General features: G+C 44.5%; 1 protein-coding gene across 5 annotated transcripts in view; it reads left to right on the top strand.

Annotated features, from left to right (window-relative positions):
* plekhg4 (pleckstrin homology domain containing, family G (with RhoGef domain) member 4) overlaps window positions 1-22,062 on the top strand; it is an 87,307-nt gene that overhangs the window by 61,449 nt on the left and 3,796 nt on the right. For all 5 annotated transcript variants that reach the window (XM_067575797.1, XM_067574243.1, XM_067576556.1 and 2 more), the window contains 14 exons: window positions 1,140-1,322; window positions 1,973-2,096; window positions 2,187-2,280; window positions 2,967-3,053; window positions 3,729-3,845; window positions 4,080-4,178; window positions 4,936-5,223; window positions 5,786-5,908; window positions 6,752-6,943; window positions 17,610-18,511; window positions 18,741-18,990; window positions 19,476-19,565; window positions 19,773-19,997; window positions 21,820-21,990. In XM_067575797.1, the coding sequence (XP_067431898.1) occupies window positions 1,140-1,322; window positions 1,973-2,096; window positions 2,187-2,280; window positions 2,967-3,053; window positions 3,729-3,845; window positions 4,080-4,178; window positions 4,936-5,223; window positions 5,786-5,908; window positions 6,752-6,943; window positions 17,610-18,511; window positions 18,741-18,990; window positions 19,476-19,565; window positions 19,773-19,997; window positions 21,820-21,990 (2,945 nt within the window). The remainder of the gene's footprint in view (window positions 1-1,139; window positions 1,323-1,972; window positions 2,097-2,186; window positions 2,281-2,966; window positions 3,054-3,728; window positions 3,846-4,079; window positions 4,179-4,935; window positions 5,224-5,785; window positions 5,909-6,751; window positions 6,944-17,609; window positions 18,512-18,740; window positions 18,991-19,475; window positions 19,566-19,772; window positions 19,998-21,819; window positions 21,991-22,062) is intronic.

The raw sequence follows: 22,062 nt of genomic DNA, 5'->3' as shown, positions 1-22,062 counted from the left end.
GGCAGAGAGCCGTCGGCCATATCATCCTGCAAATCTGTAGAGGACAGCCTACGGTACCTCAGTGCTGACAGGGTGAGGAAACGGTCTTCTTGGGGTGTCGTCTTCTTGGGACACCCACTTCACGGCCTGTCTCTGACATCCCCCGTTATATGGAACTTGGCCTTCACTTTGGAGATGGTACTAGGGCTCACTCCAAATAATGCCGCAACTTGGTTTTGCGGAACACCAGCTTGAAGTTGCCCTATCGCACGGGCCCTATCCAGATCAGTCAAACCTGGTATGCTGATTCTTGGAGCAGACACCTACTGACCACTGTAGCAGGGCCCATGCTCATGGGTGATTGGCACCTGATTGGCACCTGATCGGCAGCACCTGGGGGTACCTGAAGCTCAAAACAAGAGTCAATAGCAACAGCAAAATAAGCTGTTTGGTATTGGCAGAGAAGATTTGGCAAATTTTTCATGGGCGCAACCCACATACTCAGCTCTGCTGCTCATCCCACAAATGCATGTTCTTTACAAATGTGGCGCCATTTAAAAGGGAAATAAACAGGCTTTCCAACGGTATAAGATTTATTGCCAAGAAGCATCGTTACAACAAAGAAATAATCTACCGAACACAAATTTCCTTACTTTTTGTGCTAAGTTTAGTTATAAACTGCAGTCGTTAGTGGACTAAATGACAATAGATGATCCGTAAAATAATGAATGATTAGTTAACCATAAAAATGCAGCACAAGTACAAATTCATACTTAAAACTGTCAAATATAACAATGTTTAGTAAACAGTCGACCAGTTACTGTTATACTTTAATCATTGTGAGGAACAATTTCAATTTTGAAAGCTGGAATATTTTTGGAAAGTCAGGACGTTGCTTTTGGAAAGTGAAGATATTTTTGGAAATTGTGAAAAAAATTTGGAAAGTCTGGATGTTTTTTGGAAAATTTCTACATTTTTTTTGTAAAGTGAAAACGTCCTCAGCTGTTAAACTTGGTTTTAATGGTTACAGTTCACTTTAAGTGTTAAAGGGCTGTATCGCACCAGTGAGGGTCCTCACAAGTATAGATGTACAAATGTGTGTGTAAACATTGTACAACTCAGTCAGTGTGTGTGTGTGTGTGTGTGTCTTCTCTCCACAGGCTCCAGCAGTGAGACGCCTCCTGTCCAGTCAGACATGAGTCTGTTTACTGGTCCCAGTCCAGCAGAACCAGAACAACCAGCAGACCGGTCAGCTGCTCCTACAGTCCCAGTACAGCTCACTCAGTCCTCCCAGTCCAGCTTCAACAGTGTGCTGCTGAGGTCTGGAGTTCTCTGTCTGCCTGGTGAGAAAAACACAAACCTCATGTATCAAACCATCTTAAATCCAGAGTGAGACCAGTCTAATCACTGGACTCTGCTGTGAGACCAGTCTAATCACTGGACTCTGCTCTGAGACCAGTCTAATCACTGGACTCTGCTCTGAGACCAGTATGAAACATTAACCCCAGTGTCAGACCAGGACCAGTTCTATGAGTTTACCAGTTATAAACTTTGAGTTGAACACATGTTGGGCAGCGGCTAGTTAGCTGTTAGCAATGTGAGCAACCTCTGAATCAAAATAGTGACCAGTTTACTTTTTCTTGCTATTTGTAGAAAATCTATTTGTTTTTAGCCCAAATATACAGTATGAAGAATGTTTTTAAATAACTTGTCAACTTTAATTGTCTGCTTCTTGTTTTTGTACTGTTTTGCTTTACGCTTTTACGCGTTTAAAGAGCCAGTAAAATAAAAATACATTCCCCAAGTTTTCTCCTTTGTCCTTGTGAAACAGGGTGTTATTTCTTGGTATTTGGGAAAATATACGTTTTAAAAATGAGTATTTATGTTTGAAAATCTCTTTTTTACATTTGGTTTTGTTAGTATTTTTATTAAGTATTTGTTGCCTGTAAACGCAGCATTAACTGTAAAAACGTCCTGATTTGTCTTCATGCAGGAACCAGAGACAGAGGTGGACGAGCTCTGCTGACGGTCTGCACCACGAACGCCGTGTGGTCGAACCCCGACTGCGACAGCGCCGAGCTGCTCCGCCTCCTGCTCTACTACACCTCCACCCTCAGGTACGAACCCGCCGCCCGCCTGCAGACGCAGCTCTGACTCAGGTTACTGTAGAGTGTTCCTCCTCTGACATCACTTCCTGTGTGGAACAGGAAGGACGTGCGAGCGCAGGGGCTGACGGTGCTGGTGGACGCCCGCAGAGCTGCTCCTGTCCCCGCCCTGTTCTCCGCCCTCGAGGCCCTGCAGGTGAGTCTGAAAACACACCTGAGCGTGAGTCACATGACAGAAGATGGCTGAACTAACTGACTTTCTTCTTCTACTGTATGATTAACGGTGAAGGAGAAGCAGACAAACAGCACAGTCCTGAAAAATGGAAATATCACCTGAAATCAATGTCACAATGGAGAAACAGACTATTATCAAATACACCTGATCTGTCGTCACAGCAGAGCTCTTATTGATCATTTGTACTGAAAACTAAACATAAGTTATGGATTATGACTCAGTAATCACTGTTTCTATGTACCTCAACATAACTGGTCATGTGATCCTCGTCATGCTTGACCCTGGACTGTGCTGTGTGATGTGGGCTTTGACCAGCAGGGGGCCTCAGCTGCACAAACACTTCACTGTCTCAGAGGAAGCAGCTGGAGTCTGACGGGTCGTGTTGTTTGGTTCAGTAACTTCCAGTGAACTCAACACTAACACAGTAACCAGGTTACAGTCGGCTGCCTCCACTAAGCTGATTTCTTAACTGTCATGTAAACCAGAAACCTGGTTATTGTGCTCAGGGTTGTGGATCAGAGAACGCTGGTTCCCACAGGTAGATTTCTCCTTGTTTTGTTGTTTGTTAGCATGAAGCCTGTTTACCTGCTGTGTTGCACTGAGGATATTTATGAAGTACTTTCTCTCACTAATGTGTGTGTGTGCAGGACAACATACCAGGATCCATCCACACTGTGTTACTGCTGGTCAACAAGGACTCGTCTCTACGTCTGGACAAACCTGCAGCCACACAGGTAACACCCGCCAGCTGCTCACACCACAGACACAGACAGTCCAGCAGGTAGCAGCACTCACAGTTTCAGACTAAAACAGCATCTTCCTCCCTTAAAAACTCAGAGTGTGTAAATCTTAAAACAGCAGCTCTGTGTTTCAGGGAGAACGAAGCCGCTAATTTTAATATTTAATATCAGAACAGCTGGTAACATTAAACTGGATTCATGCTGACAGATGTGATGATCAGAGCAGCAGCTGCTGGTCAACAGCAGTTTATCATTATTTCATACCTGCTGTGTATCAGAAAACATGTAAATGAGAACAATTCTATCATTATTGATCAGGTGATCAGAGACTGAGCGGAGCTTTAACAGGCTTTAACAGGTGTTTATATGCTGAACACGTTATGAAGCCTCTTGAGGAAAAGTTTGTGATTTTGGGTGATTTGTAAATAAAATTTACTGGATCTAAAAATGTACTTAAGTGAGTTTTTGTCTCACTTCTGACCAGAGAACCAAGTTTTCCAGTTAATCAGATTTATCAGTCTGTACAGAAATGATCTCTACAAAAACAACCTGGAAACACTCGAAGATACAGGTAGCTTCAGGTCACAGTCTCAGAGTGTGTGTGTGTGTGTGTGTGTGTGTGTGTGTGTGTGTGTGTGTGTGTGTGTGTGTGTGTGTGTGTGTGTGCAGGTGGAGGTGTTGAGCTCTCTCAAGTCTGTTCAGAAACATGTGGAGCTCCGTCAGCTTCCTGCAGAGTTTGGAGGTTCCTTCAGCTTCAGTCAGAGCAGCTGGCTCTGCTTCAGATCGGTCAGTACTCAACACACACACACACACACACACACACACACATACACACATACACACACACACACAGAGACACACACAGACACACACACACACACACAGACACACACACACAGACACACACACACACACACACAGATCTATGATGATATGATGGTTTGCTGTAAGTCAGTCAGAACTCGGGTCTCCTGAGTTTCGTTCTGCTGACTGTTGTGTGTTTTTCATCGTGTTCATCAGAGATTGGAACAGCTGACCAATCAGTGTGAAGACGTCATCAACCTGCTGCAGAAAACCATCAACATCCTGCAGTCCACACCTCTACCTGCTGCTGCTGAGGTCTCACACACACACACACACACACACACACACACACACACACAGTCAGTCAGTCAGACGTTTCCCCTCGAACATCAGTCAGTGATCCGATCAGTTGGGATCAGCTGGACGTCGTCCTGCAGAACCCTGAAGAACCTGAGTCTTTATGAACTGGACGACATCTGCAGGAGCGTGACAGTGTTTACGGATATCATCATGATCTCCGTGCTTAAAGTATATTCACATATCTATCAGTCCCAGTGATCCACAGTGAGGGTGGATTCTGTTAAATTGAGAGCATGAATCAGCTTCTCCAGGACTGATATTAATATCCAGTCCAGACAGAGTATCTGCAGACTTTAGTAGAGTTTAAAAGTTTTCAATTTCATTCACAAAGGTCTTAAATATTTTTTTCTAGCCTGTAATATAATATATAATATAATATAACATATATGAGGCAATAACGCTGGCTGGAAAACTCCTGAATCTGTTGTTTCAGACTCTGACTTTAAACCAATGAGTCATTTTTTAATTGGTTAATCCATCCATTGTTTCCCTGCTGCTCATCCACGTCCAGGTGGTGATTAATGAGTCATTAATATGCTGCCAGGACAAACATGTGAAATACATTCAAATAAATTGACATTTATTTCATATTGCATTTAGTAATTACTTCTAATTAATATCTTTCATTCTTTGACTATAAAACAGCTGTTAGATTAAAATCCTGCATCATGTCACAGAAAGGTTCATCTCTCTCTCTCTCTCTCTCTCCCAGGAGGCCGAGCTGCTGCTGTCCAGGTACCAGGCGGTGATGCGTAGCATCCTAGAAGACAGCCGATTGGTCCAGCTGCAGCAGGAGGGCGGAGCCTCACTGTCGCGGCTCCGCAGAGAGGAGAGCAGCATCAGCGTGACCGAAGACTACCGGGCGGCGGTGGAGACGGTGTCCTCTCTGTACGAGCAGGTGGACGAGCTGCTGCACCGCCTGGTGACTCTGTCCAACGCCAGGACTCAGGAGCTGCAGTTCATCGCAGAGTTCAGGAACCTGGAGCAGGGCTTCACCGAGGTCAGTCTGAGCACGCTCAGTAGACGCTCTGACTCCTGTCTGATGTCTCTAGACCGCACGGTTTCTACAGTAACAGTTTACTGGCTTCATTTACAATCACATCACACTATGAATGTATTTATTCTCAAACATCTTCATCCAGCCATGACTGTCAGTTTTTGCTGCATCTTATGACAAACAGCTGAGTGATGATGAACAGATGAAGATGATGAAGATATGAGTGTTTATGTTTGTTTGCTGCTGCAGCTCGACTCCGTTACAGTTTGTCCTCCACACATGAAGGAATCAGCTGCAGATATTCTCATTTGACTCATTTGGACTCAAACCAGCTGAACATCATCAGAATGATTCACGTTTAACTTCATTCAACACTCAGACGGACACGAAACACGAAACTCTGCTGTTTGATTCTCTCGGCTTCATTTCTCACTCAGTGTGGTTACTTCCTGATTAAATCATTTGTGTGTGTGTGTGTGTGTGTGTGTGTGTGTGTGTGTGTGTGTGTGTGTGTGTGTGTGTGTGTGTGTGTGTGTGCGTGCGTGCGTGCGTGTGTGTGTATCAGGTGAGGTCCTGGCTGGAGGACGTCGGGGAGGTTCGTCTGAAGAATCTGGACGAGTCGGAGGATTCTCTGGAGCTTCTCAACAAAAAACAGCAAGACTTCAAAGAATTCTACACAACTGCATATGTACGACACACACACACAACCACACACACACACACACACACACAACTGCACACACACACAACTACACACACACACACACACACACACACACACACACACACACACACACACACAACTACACACACAACTACACACACACAACTAAACACACACGCACACACACACACACACACACACACACACACACAACTAAACACACACGCACACACACACACACACACACACACACACACACAACTACACACACACACACACACACACACGCACACACAACTACACACACAACTACACACACACAACTAAACACACACACACACACACATACAACTACACACACACACACACAAACACACATACAACTACACACACACACAACTACACACACACACACAACTACACACACATACAACTACACACACACACAACTACACAACTACACACACACACAACTACACACACACAACTACACACACACAACTACACACACACAAACACACACACACACACATACAACTACACACACACACAAACACACATACACATACAACTACACACACACACAACTACACAACTACACACACACACACACAACTACACACACAAACACACACACACATACAACTACACACACACACACACACAACCACACACACAACTACACTACTACACACTATGAGAATAAATACATTCACACACACACATACAACTACACAAATGACCAAATGAAAAAATGATGTTATGTTCTCCAGCTATGAACCACAGCAGTAAACCAGTAACATTAAACCAGTAACAGTAAACCAGTAACATTAAACCAGTAACAGTAGCGTCTTCGTGTCTCGGCAGGATCGCTGTAAACATGGCGAGGTGTTGCTGAGTCGTCTGGAGCGCTGGGAGGACGTGACGTCAGCTGACCTCCACCACTACGAGGTCAAAGTTCATTCTTTCTGGGCTCAGCTGCAGGATTTCTCCCAGCGGGTCAAAACCACCGGACACAATATCGACCGCGCCGTCCGCCTCTACAGCTTCCTGGACCAGGTAGGTTCCTGGCTCCACCTGCTGCTGATGTTTCAGGTCGTGGGTTCGATCCCTGCCTCCTCCAGGACACGGGTTCAATCCCTGCTTCCTCCAGGTCGCGGGTTCGATCCCTGCTTCCTCCAGGTCGCGGGTTCAATCCCTGCTTCCTCCAGGACACGGGTTCCATCCCCACCTCCTCCTGTCCAACACCCTGAACCTGAAAGTGCTGCTGCTGAATGTGTGATGTTTGTGGTTGTAGCTGCAGTCACCACATCTCGTTAAAGGTCTCGTTAAAGGTCTCGTTAAAGGTCGTAATGGGTCGCACGTCCGTCCGTTTCAGTTCACCTGTTTAAAGCTGCAACTAACTGCTGTTTAAATCATCAATTTATTCAATTAATCGTTTTTTCTATAAAATGTATCAAATGATGAAAAGTGACGTGAAGAAGAGTCAGCGGTGACTCAGTTTATTATCAGATATTATAAAGAGAGAGAATGAAAGCAGAAGAAAATGACTAAAACGATGATTTGTTGAGAAGGAAACATGAATCTAGTTTCATCTTCATCTTCCAGGTTTGAATGTTTATTAAGAGTCGTGTCTGCAGCAGAATCAGCAGCTTTACTGTCTTTGTTTCTACTTTCTCTTCACTTCACAGTAGAATCATTCTGATGCATCATCTTCATCATCTTCATCTTCATCTCCAGTCTGTTTACAGGAAACATCAGATCACTTTAAATCCGTCTCTACTTTTAATCTGTGTTTTAGTTTCATATAATATTGTTTTGTGTGTAAAGAGCAGCTGGTTTCTGCTGTCAGTCTGATGGAGCTTTGACACATCACCTCCTCCTCCTCCTCCTCCTCCTCCTCCTCCTCCTCATATCATCCTCCTGGAGTGAAACTGACAGCTTGCATTGAGGCCAGGGGGGGAGGAGGGGGAGGAGGGGGAGGAGGGGGGAGAGTGTCAATATTGTTTTGTATACTGGACTGTGTCTAATGTAAAGGGGGTGCTGCTCTTTGTCCACATGACCCTGGACTGTGTGTGTAAATGTGTTGATGGTGATTTTGTCCTGATTTGATACATTTTCAGGCGACTCTTCGTATGAACTGGTTCTTTTCAAGCTTTCTGAGAGTTTGAAGTGTTTTTCAGACATGAAATGTGTAACATCGGTGTCTTCATGAACAGACGTTAGAGAGCAGCGGTGATCAGGAGGAAGACGTCTGTCTGTTGTTCTGCTGCCTCGTTCTCACGTGTACTCTGTTTGTGAAAATGACATGTGTAAACATAGTGAGCCTGCTGTGGTTGTTCGAGAGGTTTTAACCGTTTTTGCTTCGTTCCCATCATGAAGAGAAACTTGTTTTTATAGACTGATGTGAAAAGAATCTCAACACTTTGCATAAGAGATGATGATGATGATGATGATGATGATGGGTATATTAATCGATCAGTGATGTTAGAAGGTGAAACAAGACGTGCATCTCTCTGCTGCTGCAGCCTTTATATTAAAGAACCAAACATAAAGTCGTGTTTTTAATAGTTTCTGGATAAATCTGACAGCATTCAGTTCAAACATCCTCCTGTTGGTTGTTACAGTGTTACAACGACTGTTGATGTTTCCTGCAGCAGCAGCTTCTCTCTGCTCAATGTTTAACTCTCCCACTGAACTACTATATGTGTGTGTGTGTGTGTGTGTGTGTGTGTGTGTGTGTGTGTGTGTGTGTGTGTGTGTGTGCTGTTTCCACTCTGATACAGATTGACCTGACACACACACACACACACACATACGCGTATCAGACCGTTGTCACTTTCAGGGACATTACATAGACTTGTGTTAATTTCCTGAAGACTTACCCTAGTTTAACCTAACCCTAACCTTAATCTAACCTTAATCTAACCTTAATCTAACCTTAATCTAACCTTAACCACTGACCCAAAAATCATCTTTTTCCAATTAGAGACACAACTTTTGTCCCGAGTTAACTAGTCCTAAAGCTGAAATTTGTCCCCAAAAGTAGCCTATGACAGACCACACACACACACACACACACACACACACACACACACACACACACACACAGCATGAAACTGCTGCTGTCGGCTGGAAAGCTCGTATCTCAACATGGTGGATTTGTCAGGACAGAAAGAGTCCAGAAGAGAAAAACGACGTCTGTTCAAACATGAAACATACGTGTGAAAACTTTAGTGTGTGTGTGTGTGTGTGTGTGTGTGTGTGTGTGTGTGTGGTTGTGTGTGTGTGTGTGTGTGTGTGTGTGTGTGTGTGTGTGTAGTCCAGGTATCACTCCAGTGCCAAGTTTTCCCTCCTTTCTCCTTTCACTCCTTTCACAAAGTCTTTGTTGCCGTGGTGACCCTCCCTCCCCTCCTCCTGGGACCGCCCATCTGCCATTCAGTCTGTGAATGAGGTGGGGGTGTGTGTGTGTGTGTGTGTGTGTGTGTGTGTGTGTGTGTGTGTGTGTGTGTGTGTGTGTGTGTGTGTGTGTGTGTGTGTGTGTGTGTGTGTGTGGTCAGGATGCCGCTCTCTGCTCGGCTCAGTCAGGCTGCAGCGCTGCATCAGAACACAGCGAGGTACGACACGTTTTTACTCTTTATACACACATTTACACAAACACAGAGGTCAGGTGTGTGTGTGTGTGTGTGTGTGTGTGTGTGTGTGTGTGTGTGTGTGTGTGTTGCAGTGATTCAGTTGTTCGATGTTAACTTGGTGTCAGTTTGACTCCAGTCTCTCTCTTCGCTCTGTCTTGTCTTGGTGTGTTTTGCAGCAGAAAGTTCTGATCTCAGCGAGCTAACAGACATTAGCTTCTGTTCATCTGGTGCTAGCTGGATGTGTGTGTGTGTGTGTGTGTGTGTGTGTGTGTGTGTGTGTGTGTGTGTGTGTGTGTTGTGTATTTTTATGAGGACCAGTGTGTGTGTTTGAGCCGTGGTAGTGAGGAGATGTTTCTCTGTCCTCACGTTGGTTCAGACCTTCTTGTTCGACGGTTAGAATCAGACTGAAGTTTACTACAAACCAACTTCATCCTGTTTTATTTAAATAAATGAAGTAAAAGTATCCAGTAAAGTGTGTGCGTGTGTGTGTGTGTGTGTGTGTGTGTGTGTGTGTGTGTGTGTGTGTGTGTGTGTGTGTTTTTATTTTTCCTGTTGAATCTCTTGAAGTGGAGTTAAAGTCTCTCCGTACGTCACTAACAGGCTGTGTGTATATATTGTGTTATTTAAACAGAAAGATCATAAACTCCACACTAATGTAGAAAATTAATGATTATTTTCACGATCGACTAATCTGTCGAGTATTTTCTCTATTGATCGATCAGTGACGTCATCAAATGTCTTGTTTTGATCTTCAGTTTACCGTCAGAGACTAAAGACACCAGGAAACATTCACAGTTAACAAACTGCAATCATAATTAATCGAGTATCTGAAGTGTTGCAGATTAATTCAATAGTTGGCAACTAATGAATGAATCGACTGAAGGTTGCAGCTCTAATAAAGTTGTTGAACTTTTGATTTCCTCTCTCTAAAGTTCCAGTGGGTCTTCTATGTTCAGGTGGTTCCATCTCTACAGATCTCTGATGATGAACCACAGACTCCGTCTTTGTTCTTCATGTTTGTCTTTGTCGTGTTTTTTATGGCTGTAAATCAGCAGCAGTCAGTCGGACGGTTTAGTGGTGAGTTTGATGAAGCGTCTCTGTGGTCGTTATCAGTGAGTTCATCGTTCCTTCGTGTTGCGGCTGGTTTGGACTCTCAGGACCGACAGTAACGTGGTTCTGGTGTGTGTTCTGCTGTTCAGACGTTTCTAGTGGAGAACAGTTTCTCAAACACTGTGATATCAGACTCTCTAAAACACACTGTTGAGTTCACGTCCTGATCAGTGTGAGAGGAGTCATGTGATGCAAAGCTTCACCAGCACCGTGTTTGTGAGGACTGTTAGTGCGTCTCAGCGCCTCCTGCTGGTGAGCAGATCACAGTTCAGCCTGTAAACGTGTCGCACTGACGTTTTCTCAGCCTGAATCATGGTCGCAGGTTTGGTGAAACTACATTTACATATCGCTCTGTCAGAGGTCAGAGGTCAGAGGTCAGGGAGTGTGTTCAGGTTAGTGAAAGATGATGTTAATGAGTTTGTTGAGTCACTGCAGACTTTCCTTCATTAAACAGACCTGCTGCTCTCTCACATCTCTGATCAATAGATTTGATCAGATGAGGATCAATGTTTCCTGCTGGATCAGGTCTGTCTGACAGCTGCTGCAGTAGAAACAGTTTCTACCAGCTGATGTTGGAACATCAGATGTTTTGGAGGAAAACAAATGAAACAGAACAAACAGTTTGTCAGAGAAACAAACGCTTGTTACCGCGGTAACTCACTCTGATTGACTGCTCATCCTGCTTGAAGGATCAATACTGTTCCGTGTTTATGTAATAAAATAAACTGTTGATATGAGAGAGTTGATCAGATATCTGTATGAATATTAGTCTGTCAGACTCTATGAGAGAAAACACAACATGAATAGAAGTGTTTTATGTGAACGTGTGTTAGTGTGTTGAGAGCAGCTGAGAAACTTTGTCCTGTAAGTGTGAACAAACGTGATCAATAAAACTGGTTGTGATGATAAAAACAGTCTGCAAACAGCTGATCTTCACCAGAGTTCCAGTAGATCTGAGTGTTTGTGTAGAAACAGATGATCTATATCTAATATACAGTGTTCAGACCTGCTCATTCATCTGATATGATGTTAAACTCTTGTGTCTGATTCTCTGCTGTCAACAACTTTACCTGCTAGAATTTCATTTAGACACAAACTGGAAGATTCCCAGAAACCATAAAGACCCACTGATGGAGTCAGAAAACATGCTGCTGCTGTTTGAAGTAGAAAACACTCCTCCTCCTCCTCCTCCTCCTCAGAATCAGCCCCACCTCCCCCATCTTCCTTTCATGTGTTTTGGATGGTTCCCCCTCCTCCCCCTCCTCCTCCTCCTCCTCCTCCTCCTCCTCCTCCTCCTCCTCGGCTGACTGGCTCCAGGAGTCCTGCAGAGCTGCTGTCCCCAACCAGAGCCTGTCTGCTCCTGGTCAGTCCTCCTCCTCCTCCTCCTTCCTCTTTTTATCTCCTCATCCTCTTCTGTCTCTGCAGCACAATAACAACCACATGTTATTTTGATTAGTGCCATCAAGACTCTTCTCTTCTCTCCTTTTGTTTTCTTGGTATTTCTCCTCTTCCTCTTCCTCTTCTCTCCTTTTATTTTCCTCTCTCTCTCTCTCTCTCTCTCTCTCTCTCTCTCTCTCTCTCTCTCTCTCTCTCTCTCTCTCTCTCTCTCTCTCTCTCTCAAACTTTTCAAATTCATATTTTGCTTTATTGGCATAAACATCACAACAACAATATTTCCAAAACATCAAGAATCAGTGAAACAGAACAACGTTAACACAACATGGATTAGATGGATAGAGGTGGATTCTGGGTAATGTAGTGTTGATCTGTAGTTGGTTGACATCATGTTGATGCTCTGAGCTGCTTTCAGTCTCTTTTGTTCCTTCATCACTTCCTGCCTGTATGATGCGTTCAGTGTCTGCTTGGATTACAGGAAAAGTGAACGTGAATGACGCGGCGGCGGTTAGTCGACGAGTCCTGACGACACATTAAAACACTGAACATCTCCAGAACATCTCGACCTTCTTACAAAACCTGAAACTTCAGCTGCCGTTATGTTAAAGATGAACCGCAGTGATTTTACACCTCACCGTGTTTCTCAGGTGTTAGTAAAGAAGGAGCTGATGATGTCACTGATGATGTCACAGCGTCGGTCGGGATCATCGGTTATCAGGCCTCCGTAGCTCTTCATCTCTGCTGGAGGCTAACAGCTCCGGGCTACATTAGCCGCTGCTAGCATCAAACACTACAACGTCCAGGTGCATTGTGGGTAATGTAGACTCCAGGTTTGGAATGAGAAACAGGATGTTTCTTCCTGTTTTTAACAAACTGTCCGTCATGAGTCTGATGATGAATCTGACTCTTTGACCTCTGACCTCTTAATCTGACTTGAGTCATAAATAAATGGACGTTTTAATGTAGTTTATATTACTGAACCTTCATTTATATTTTACATTCAGCAGAAGTTTTAACTGACAAACGACACAGCGAAGCGTCAGAGGACTCAGCTAGTCGACCAATCAGAGAGCCCCTCCTCCTCCTCATCAGGATGGATGATTGACAGCTGTCTGAAGATCTGACCCCGCCCCTCCCACCTCCACCCGCTCCCAACACACACACACACACACACTCACACACACACTCACACACACACACTCACACTCACACACACACACACTCACGCACACACACACACTCACACACACACACCTACACTCACACACACACTCACACACACACACACACACACACACACACACACTCACACACACACACCTACACTCACACACACACTCACACACACACACACACACACACACACTCACGCACACACACACACTCACACACACACACACACTCACACACACACACACTCACACACACACACTCACACACACACACTCACACTCACACACACACACACTCACGCACACACACACACTCACACACACACACACACACACACTCACACACACACACACACACACACACACACTGTTTGTAATCATGTTTACAGACTGTTGCCATGGAGACATGAATTACACAAATTACAGAGCACGTTAACGGAGCTTTTACTGGTTTCCAGAGCTGCTGGAAAGACATTTTGGGCTGTAAGTGTGTGTGAGTGTGTGTAAGTGTGTGAGTGTGAGTGTGTGTGAGTGTGAGTGTGTGTGAGTGTGTGTGTGTGAGTGTGAGTGTGTGTGAGTGTGTGTGTGTGTGTGTGATTGTGTCTTGGCTGAGTGCTCTTCAAACTGATTAGCTAGCTGATGTGTCCTGATGACCAGCCGCTCAGTTCCCACACACACACACACACACACACACACACACACACACAGTGTGACCCAGTGGCCTACTGTAGGAGCGAGCGAGTGTGTGTGTGTGTGTGTGTGTGTGTGTGTGTGTGTGTGTGTGTGTGTGTGTGTGTGTGATGGTCCATATGGTTTCATTGTTTGTCTGCTGACCTTCTGTCTGTCAGTCAGTGTTAATAATATTAGAAACCTTTCAGTCGTCTGAACACAAACAAGATGAAACGTCAACGAGACATAAAGGCACAAACGAGATCACACACACGCTGCACTCTGGTTGGAGGAGTTCAAACTGAAAGCAGCCGTGTGTTGAAACAGTACGGTGGTGGCGGTGGTGGCGGCGGCGGCGGCGGCGGCAGTGGCGTGTTGTTTCAAATACTGGTGAGGCAATAAAATACGATCCAGGACGTCCAGTTGGAGCTACAGATTTTATCCGAATACGGCGTTCACGTTACAAGTCATCATGGAGGGTGTTCCTGCAGGTATGTGATTGGCTGATTGGTTCCTCGCCAGATGACGCTGTGTTGCGGTAAAAGTTGAGCCCAGTTCAGCTGCCGTGTTCTGCTCTGCCCCCCCATGTCAACACTCAGCCCCCCCATGTTAACACTCAGCCCCCCCTCATGAGTGCGGAGGCTGCGTCTCTTCATGCAGAGCTGCTGATGGTTGTTTCACCAGAGATCCGTGTAGATGTGAGAATCCTCCGCTGTGGAAGATGAAGTTCAGTGACGTGGTTAAAACTCTTGGTGGGTCTTTGTCATGTGATCATGGTTTATAGATTCTCCACAGGTTTCAGTTACATACGATAACTTGTTTCCTGTTTAATGATGATTTGTGTTTGTCCTCCAGGTGTTAGAGATTTAATGTTTACAATAAACTGCACATACTGAACATCAGTCTGTCTGTACCAGTCGACACAAACTGGTATTTAATCATTTTATGAGTTCAAAGTTCAGCTTTGATCAGCGTCTTTAAACTTGAACTGTGTGTTTGAGGTTTGATTCCTGCAGCATCAATAATCATCACGTCTATTAGTCATAAATATTGATTTATGAGGTCACTGACCAGAACTCGTCTTCCTGTCACCTTGTTGTTGTTGTTGTTGTTGTTGTTGGCGCCTCCTGCTGGACGCAGTGTCGTCCTGCAGTTTATCTGCTGCTCCAGGACACGAAAAGTTGTGAATGACCCAGTTTGACCTGACACACACGTGACCCGGTGTGTGTGTGTGTGTGTGTGTGTGTGTGTGTGTGTGTGTGTCCTGCTGTTTTAGTGGTGAGGTAATGTGTTAGTTGTCAGTCAGGAGGGTAAAGACTCATTCAGTTCAGTTCGTCAGTCGGCTGTATAAAAGCAGGAGGCCTCTTCTCTTTTATTTATACCCTCCCACACACACACTAACACACACACACACTAACACACACACACTAACACACACACTAACACACACACACTAACACACACACACACACATTCCTCCCCCTCCAAACCTCAACAAAAAGGAGGTCGGCGGTCGGCTCCTTTGTGGCGCCCAAACACACATCAATACACACTTCAAAGCTTCTCACTAGCAGCTTGAGGCCGATGTCGTCCTCTGACCTCGTCTCTGTTTTATTATCAGTCTGTTCAGACTCAACTGATCATTTAACAACTTAATACAGACAGCAGCATGTACAACAGTAGAAAGACTGTTTGCAAAGAGCTTGAGAGGAATAAAAGGCTCAACAATGCAAAACATTTGGTATCAAAGTACATTTACTGTAGTACAGTTTGAGGTACTTGTACTTTACTTGAGTATTTCCATGTGATGCTACTTTCTACATCTCAGAGGGAAATATTGTACTTTCTACTCTACTACATTTATTTGACAGCTTTAGTTACTTTTCAGATGAAGATTTGACACAATGGATAATATAACAAGCTTTTAAAATACAACACATTGTTAAAGATGAAACCAGTGGTTTCCAACCTTTTTGTCTTTTGACGTCTTACAAAAAGCAGTGTGTAGTCGGGGTCACATTTCACATGTCTATGAGTTGTTAACAGCTCCACCAAATAGTGATTTTTCCCTCTAAACTTCTCACATGCTTTCATTTCAATAAATGTTCAAATGATCCAATATTTCAGCAAAAATCAAAGATTAGAGAAAAAGTCCAAAAACTGAAAACAGATTTGTGTATCAGAACTTTGTTTTTTCTTCTTTCCTCTCCCATTAATCACCTCACCACCCCTCAGATTTATCTGCTGACCCTTTGGAGGGGCCCGACCCCTAGGTTGGGAACCACTGGACTAAACTAGCTAACTGTATATAAAGTAGTGTAAACTAGCTCCACCTCCAGCAGCTACAACAGTAACATGCTGCTCTAACACTGATGCTTCACTATTAATAATCTAATGATGTCATATATAATAATATATCAGTCAGAGGGACCAAACCACTACTTTTACTGCAATACTTTAACTACATCAAGCTCATAATACTTATGTACTTTTACTGCAATACTTTAACTACATCAAGCTCATAATACTTATGTACTTTTACTGCAATACTTTAACTACATCAAGCTCATAATACTTATGTACTTTTACTGCAATACTTTAACTACATCAAGCTCATAATACTTATGTACTTTTACTGCAATACTTTAACTACATCAAGCTCATAATACTTATGTACTTTTACTGTAGGAGGATTTTTCATGCAGCAGTTTTACTTGTATTGGAGTATTTTTATACATTGCTGTATTGGGACTTTTACTGCAGTAAAGTATCTGAGTACTTCTTCCACCTCTGGGTATCAGACAGACTGGGAATGATCCAGTAACTCAGTGGAGGTGTTGACTACATGTGAGTCGTCACCTGGCTGTTCTCCTTCGACTTCCACCTGTTTGGTTTTGTTGGTCTTTAGTTTCATTTCTCTTGTAAGTTTGTACATTAAACCTGTTTGTAGTTACAGCTCATGTGGTCTCTCCTCCTGTGTCCAGTCTTGAGCTGGTTTGGATAAATTGAGGACTCGTCCAGGACCAAATGACCCATGTTCATATGTCATTTAGCCTTTCCAGTAATTTGTCCCTCTTTTGTTTTTTGCTTCCTGCTGGGAGGTATCCAGTCCTAAGACCAGACCACACTGAGACAGTTTAATACGTCTTGTAAATGTGAACCTGCCGTTTGATAAGAGCCTCTCTGATATCCGCTGTGCTCATTATGGCAAAAACATGAACGTGTATCAGCGGAGAGACGAGTCCGGAGCTTCTGGTGGAACCTGCTGCTCCACATGTTAATCATGTAAACAGATAAACTAGCTGCTGATGCTTCTGCTCCCCATAAGACTCTTTATTTAGATCTTCATCAGCTTCCACAGCGGTCTTCATACGTTCCACAAAACAACAATTTATAATCACACTGATCAACAAGTCAAACATAAAGATCAGAAAATAAGTGAAATAACTCCACATATGAACCTCACAGTAAAAACTGTAATAAAATAGAAAAATAGAAGCAAAAACAAAGAAAATATTCAGGATGAACCTCGAGGTAAATATGTGAAATTCATAAATACAAATGACTTAAGATGATAAAATGATGATTTCAATGAACTATCAGAGAATAAATACTGAACACAAACTGAAGTTTATCATCATTTCCTTCAAGAGAGGGTCAAACTGCTGCTGGAGGTTAAAGGTCAGAGGTGAACCTGAGTGATGATGTCACATGTTGACCCTCTCTCTCTCTCTCTCTCTGCAGGCGTATGGCTGGGCGTTGGAGGGAATGCGACACCTAGCCGGTATCAGTATGGAGGACTGCACGCTGCCAGACAAATGCCAGGCTGTGATTGGCTGCCTGGAGGACTACCACCGCCAGCACCCGCCAATCCCAGACGCCCACTTTCAGGAGATGAAGGCGGCGGCGGGCGAGCTGCGGGGCGAGCGAGGCCTCCGTCAGTGGAGCTTCGCCTGGTCCAAGTGTCAGGAGACCAAGAAGATGTTTGACAGGAAGATGGAGGCGGCGTTAAGGACTCGAGACTCCGCCCACAGGAGGCGCTCTGACTCCACCCAGAGCAGAAGCTCCGCCTCCCTCAGCAGGAAGACGCTGTCAGGACTGTGGGGGGGCCGGGAGACCTCCTCCAGCCCCCCCGAGGACAGCGTCACCTCCTCACCCACCTCCTCCTCCTCCTCCCTCCTCACCCCGCAGCACACCCCGCTCCTCCAGCGTCTGTTCCGCAGCGTCTCCTCAGACGAGGCTTCAGACCGGGTGGATCTCTGCTCCTCCAGTCCCAGCCTGCCACGCCTCAACTCCTCCGCCAGCCTCGCCCCCTCCTCCCCCTGCTCCTCCTCCTCCTCCTGCTCCTCCTTCTCCTCCAGCAGACGTCAGCAGCTGAGGAAGACCCAGAGCTTCGACTGTCCCTCCACCCCCGAGGTGTCCCGGTACGGACCGTGTCCTCGCGCCCTCAGCGAGCCGGTGCGCCGAGGAAACACCGGCGTGTTCATCCGCGGTCTGGAGGTCAGCAGCTCCGAGGCGGCCGACCACACGCTCTGCCCCAGAACGGCTGCTCACGGCTGGGCGGGACAGGGGCTACGCAGCCCCGGGACACCAGGAACCCCCAGGACCACCGGCAGCCCTGCAGCAGACCCTCGACCCAGAGGAAGGTGGGTAACGAACCTGAGGGGGGTTAGTGAGACGGGTATCCAGCAGGGCTCCACATTATCAAGAAAAGACAACATTATAAAGTAATTACAGAATGTAGATGTTACTTTAGATTTCAGCTTTGACTTTGAACAGTCAGAAGTTTCTGCTCTGAGGTTTAAAGAGACGAAGGAGACAAACATTAGTTCGTTAGTTGATGTCTGTAAAGCTCGTCATGTGTGGTCTCTGCAGTAAGCTGCGACACATCGTGGAGGAGATGGTGACCACGGAGCGAGAGTACGTTCGCTCTCTGCGTTACATCATCCATCACTACTTCCCAGAGATGGACCGAGCCGACCTGCCTCAGGACCTGAGGGGGAAACGCTCCGTCGTCTTCGGGAACCTCGAGAAACTTCTGGACTTCCACAGTCAGTTCTTCCTGAGAGAGCTGGAGGCCTGCTGGAAACACCCGCTGAGAGCGCCGCACTGCTTCCTGAGACACGTACGACACGCTAACACACACACGCTAACACACACACGCTAACACACACACACTAACACACACACACGTTAACACACACATGCTAACACACACACACATGCTAACACACACATGCTAACACACACACACGTTAACACACACAAGCTAACACACACGCTAACACACACACACGTTAACACACACACGCTAACACACGCTAACACACACACACGTTAACACACACATGCTAACACACACACACGTTAACACACACACACGCTAACACACACACACTAACACACACATGCTAACACACACATGATAACACACACACACGTGACATCATTTAAAAGCTTGTTTATGTATCAGCTGCACAGTTTTTCTTCTAAACATTTAACCCTCGAACACCAATGATGTCAATAATAATAATATAATAATAATAATAATAATGATACTTTTGTTTATAGAGCATTTTTTATTAAGAATCAATGTTTGTCTCTAAACAGCAGGAGCAGTTCAGTCTCTACGCTCTGTACAGCAAAAACAAACCAAAGTCCGACTCTCTGCTGGCCAACCACGGACACTCCTTCTTCAGGGTGAGACCTCTGACCTCTGACCTCTGAGTGTGGGCTGTTCTCCATATACTTTCATTCTTTACTCAATACAACCAACTGAAACTGACCCTCCTCCTCTTCCTCCTCCTCTCTCCTCTCTCCTCTCTCCTCTTCCTCCTCCTCCTCCTCCTCTTCCTCCTCTTCCTCTCTCTCCTCCTCCTCTTCCTCCCCCCCCAACCCCCCCCGTAGAGGAAGCAGGTGGAGTTGGGGGATAAGATGGATTTGTCTTCGTACCTGTTGAAGCCTGTCCAGAGGATGAGTAAATACGCTCTGCTGCTCACTGACCTCATGAAGGAGGTGGGCGTGGCCCAGGAGGCGGAGCTTGTGGCGCTGCAGGCCGCCACCAACATGGTCAAGTTCCAGCTTCGCCACGGCAACGACCTGCTGGCAATGGACGCCATCCGTAACTGTGATGTAAGTGTAACAGAAACAACAATAAGTTAACAGAAAAGAATCATTTATTGATCAAAGACGATCAGTTTCTTCTTGTGAGGATTTTATTCATTTGAACTGTTTTTATATCTTTATGTTTTGGACGGTTAGTCGCACAAAACAAGACATTTAACACATAAACTGATCTTTAAGGAAACTGCAACAGACATTTTCACTGTTTTCACGTGTTACAGACCAACTGATTAATGGATTAATCAATAAAATACCAAATTAATAGATAATAAAAACAGTCATTAGTTGACTGATGTCTTCGTCTCTAACAGGAAACAGTTTATTTATCGTAGTTTTAAACACTGTTAAACTTTGAAGATTAGGTTGTTCAGCTTCTTCCAAAGCTGCCACAGTAATAATAATAATAATAATAATAATAATAATAATAATAATAATAATAATAATAACGTTTATTTATATATCAAAAACAGAAACTACAAACGTAACAACGTGTCACCAGCTGTGGGATTCCTCAGGGCTGTTTTCTCAGTAGCAGCATGTTTGTTTACTTGTTGACACTCAGATTTACCTGCAAACAACAGACAAACTGAACATTTAGAGTTTGACTTTCAAGAATGAATTAAATCCAAATCCTTCCTGGTGCCGGCACGTTATTGATCCTCAACATGATGGAGCCTCTGAGCTTCCTGCTGCTGAGAAATGTTTCTGATGGGAAGTTTTCTCTTTCCTTCCTTCAGAGGAGTTTATTACATGTTACTGTAGACTAATGTGACCAAACTCTTCATGATGAAGGATCATGTGACCCAGTGCAGCGCTGTGACTCACTGACGTGTTTTTAATCAGATATATCAGCTTTGATACAAACACAGTACTGGTCAGTAGATCAGTTGATTGCTGGTTTGGATCCAAACATGAAGACAAATATAGAAAATCAGCAGAATGATCCTTTAATGTGTCGTTTTCAGCTCCACTGTTGCCTGCATGTTGTGTTTTTATATGTTCAGGATGAAGGAGAGAAAACACAAACCTGTACTGGCTCTCAGGTAGACAAAAAAACAACAACAGGAAAGCTTCACATTCATAACGCATTTATTCCAATGAAGGACGATCAACGTTTGTGTCTAAACATCATTCCTTTAAAGTTATGACTGTGTTGCTTCCACATTCTGTTATTGACAGAAAACTGTTTCCCATCCAGTGAGGAACAGAATCTCATTTTATCTCCAAAGTCAAGTCAGTTTATTTGTACAGTCAAATATCTGAAGCATTAATAGATCTGCTGGTATCTGACTAATGTAAAGCATCATGTTCTACTGCACTGACCTGTTGTGTTTTACTGGATATGACTTGTTATGTGCAGAACCACTGCACTGTCTCGTCTATGACATATGCTTTTGTCCTTGTATTGTATTGTATTGTGTTGTATTGTATTGTATTGTGTTGTATTGTATTGTATTGTGTTGTATTGTATTGTATTGTGTTGTGTTGTGTTGTGTTGCTTGATTGCAGCACTTTAGCTCAAGACAACTTTCCTTCAGAACATGAAAGTTTTTCTCATCTCATCACAAATGAACCTCAGGATGTTTTACAGTCTGTACAGCAACACATCGTCTCTCCTCAGACCCTCGAATCAAATAAGGAAAAACTCCCTAAACAACAATTTAACAGGTAATAAATGTCAGAAAGCTCAGGAAGAAGAACAGAGGAGGATCCTTCTGCAGGACGGACAGACAGGAAGTAGATGTTGTTTGTACAGAATAGAAGAAGAAAGTAAAACGACAGAAAACAACATGAACAAACAGTGATTCTGTGTCTCCGTGTTTCTCTGCAGGTGAACCTGAAGGAGCAGGGTCAGCTGATCCGGCAGGACGAGTTCACTGTCTGGACGGGGAGGAGGAAATGTCAGCGTCACGTCTTCCTGTTCGAGGAGCTCGTTCTCTTCAGTAAACCTAAGAAGATGGAGGGCGGGCTGGACGTGTTCATCTACAAACACTCCTTCAAGGTAAACACGGCGGCCACAAGTCCACAAACATCAGACACAATCAGACTGTGAGACATTAAAGTGGTGTTTGTG

This window comes from Thunnus thynnus, chromosome 1 (genome assembly GCF_963924715.1).
Source record: "Thunnus thynnus chromosome 1, fThuThy2.1, whole genome shotgun sequence".
NCBI classification, from domain to species: Eukaryota; Metazoa; Chordata; class Actinopteri; order Scombriformes; family Scombridae; genus Thunnus; species Thunnus thynnus.
Note: the sequence above shows the minus strand (reverse complement) of the source record. Positions and strands in the feature narration are given on the sequence as shown.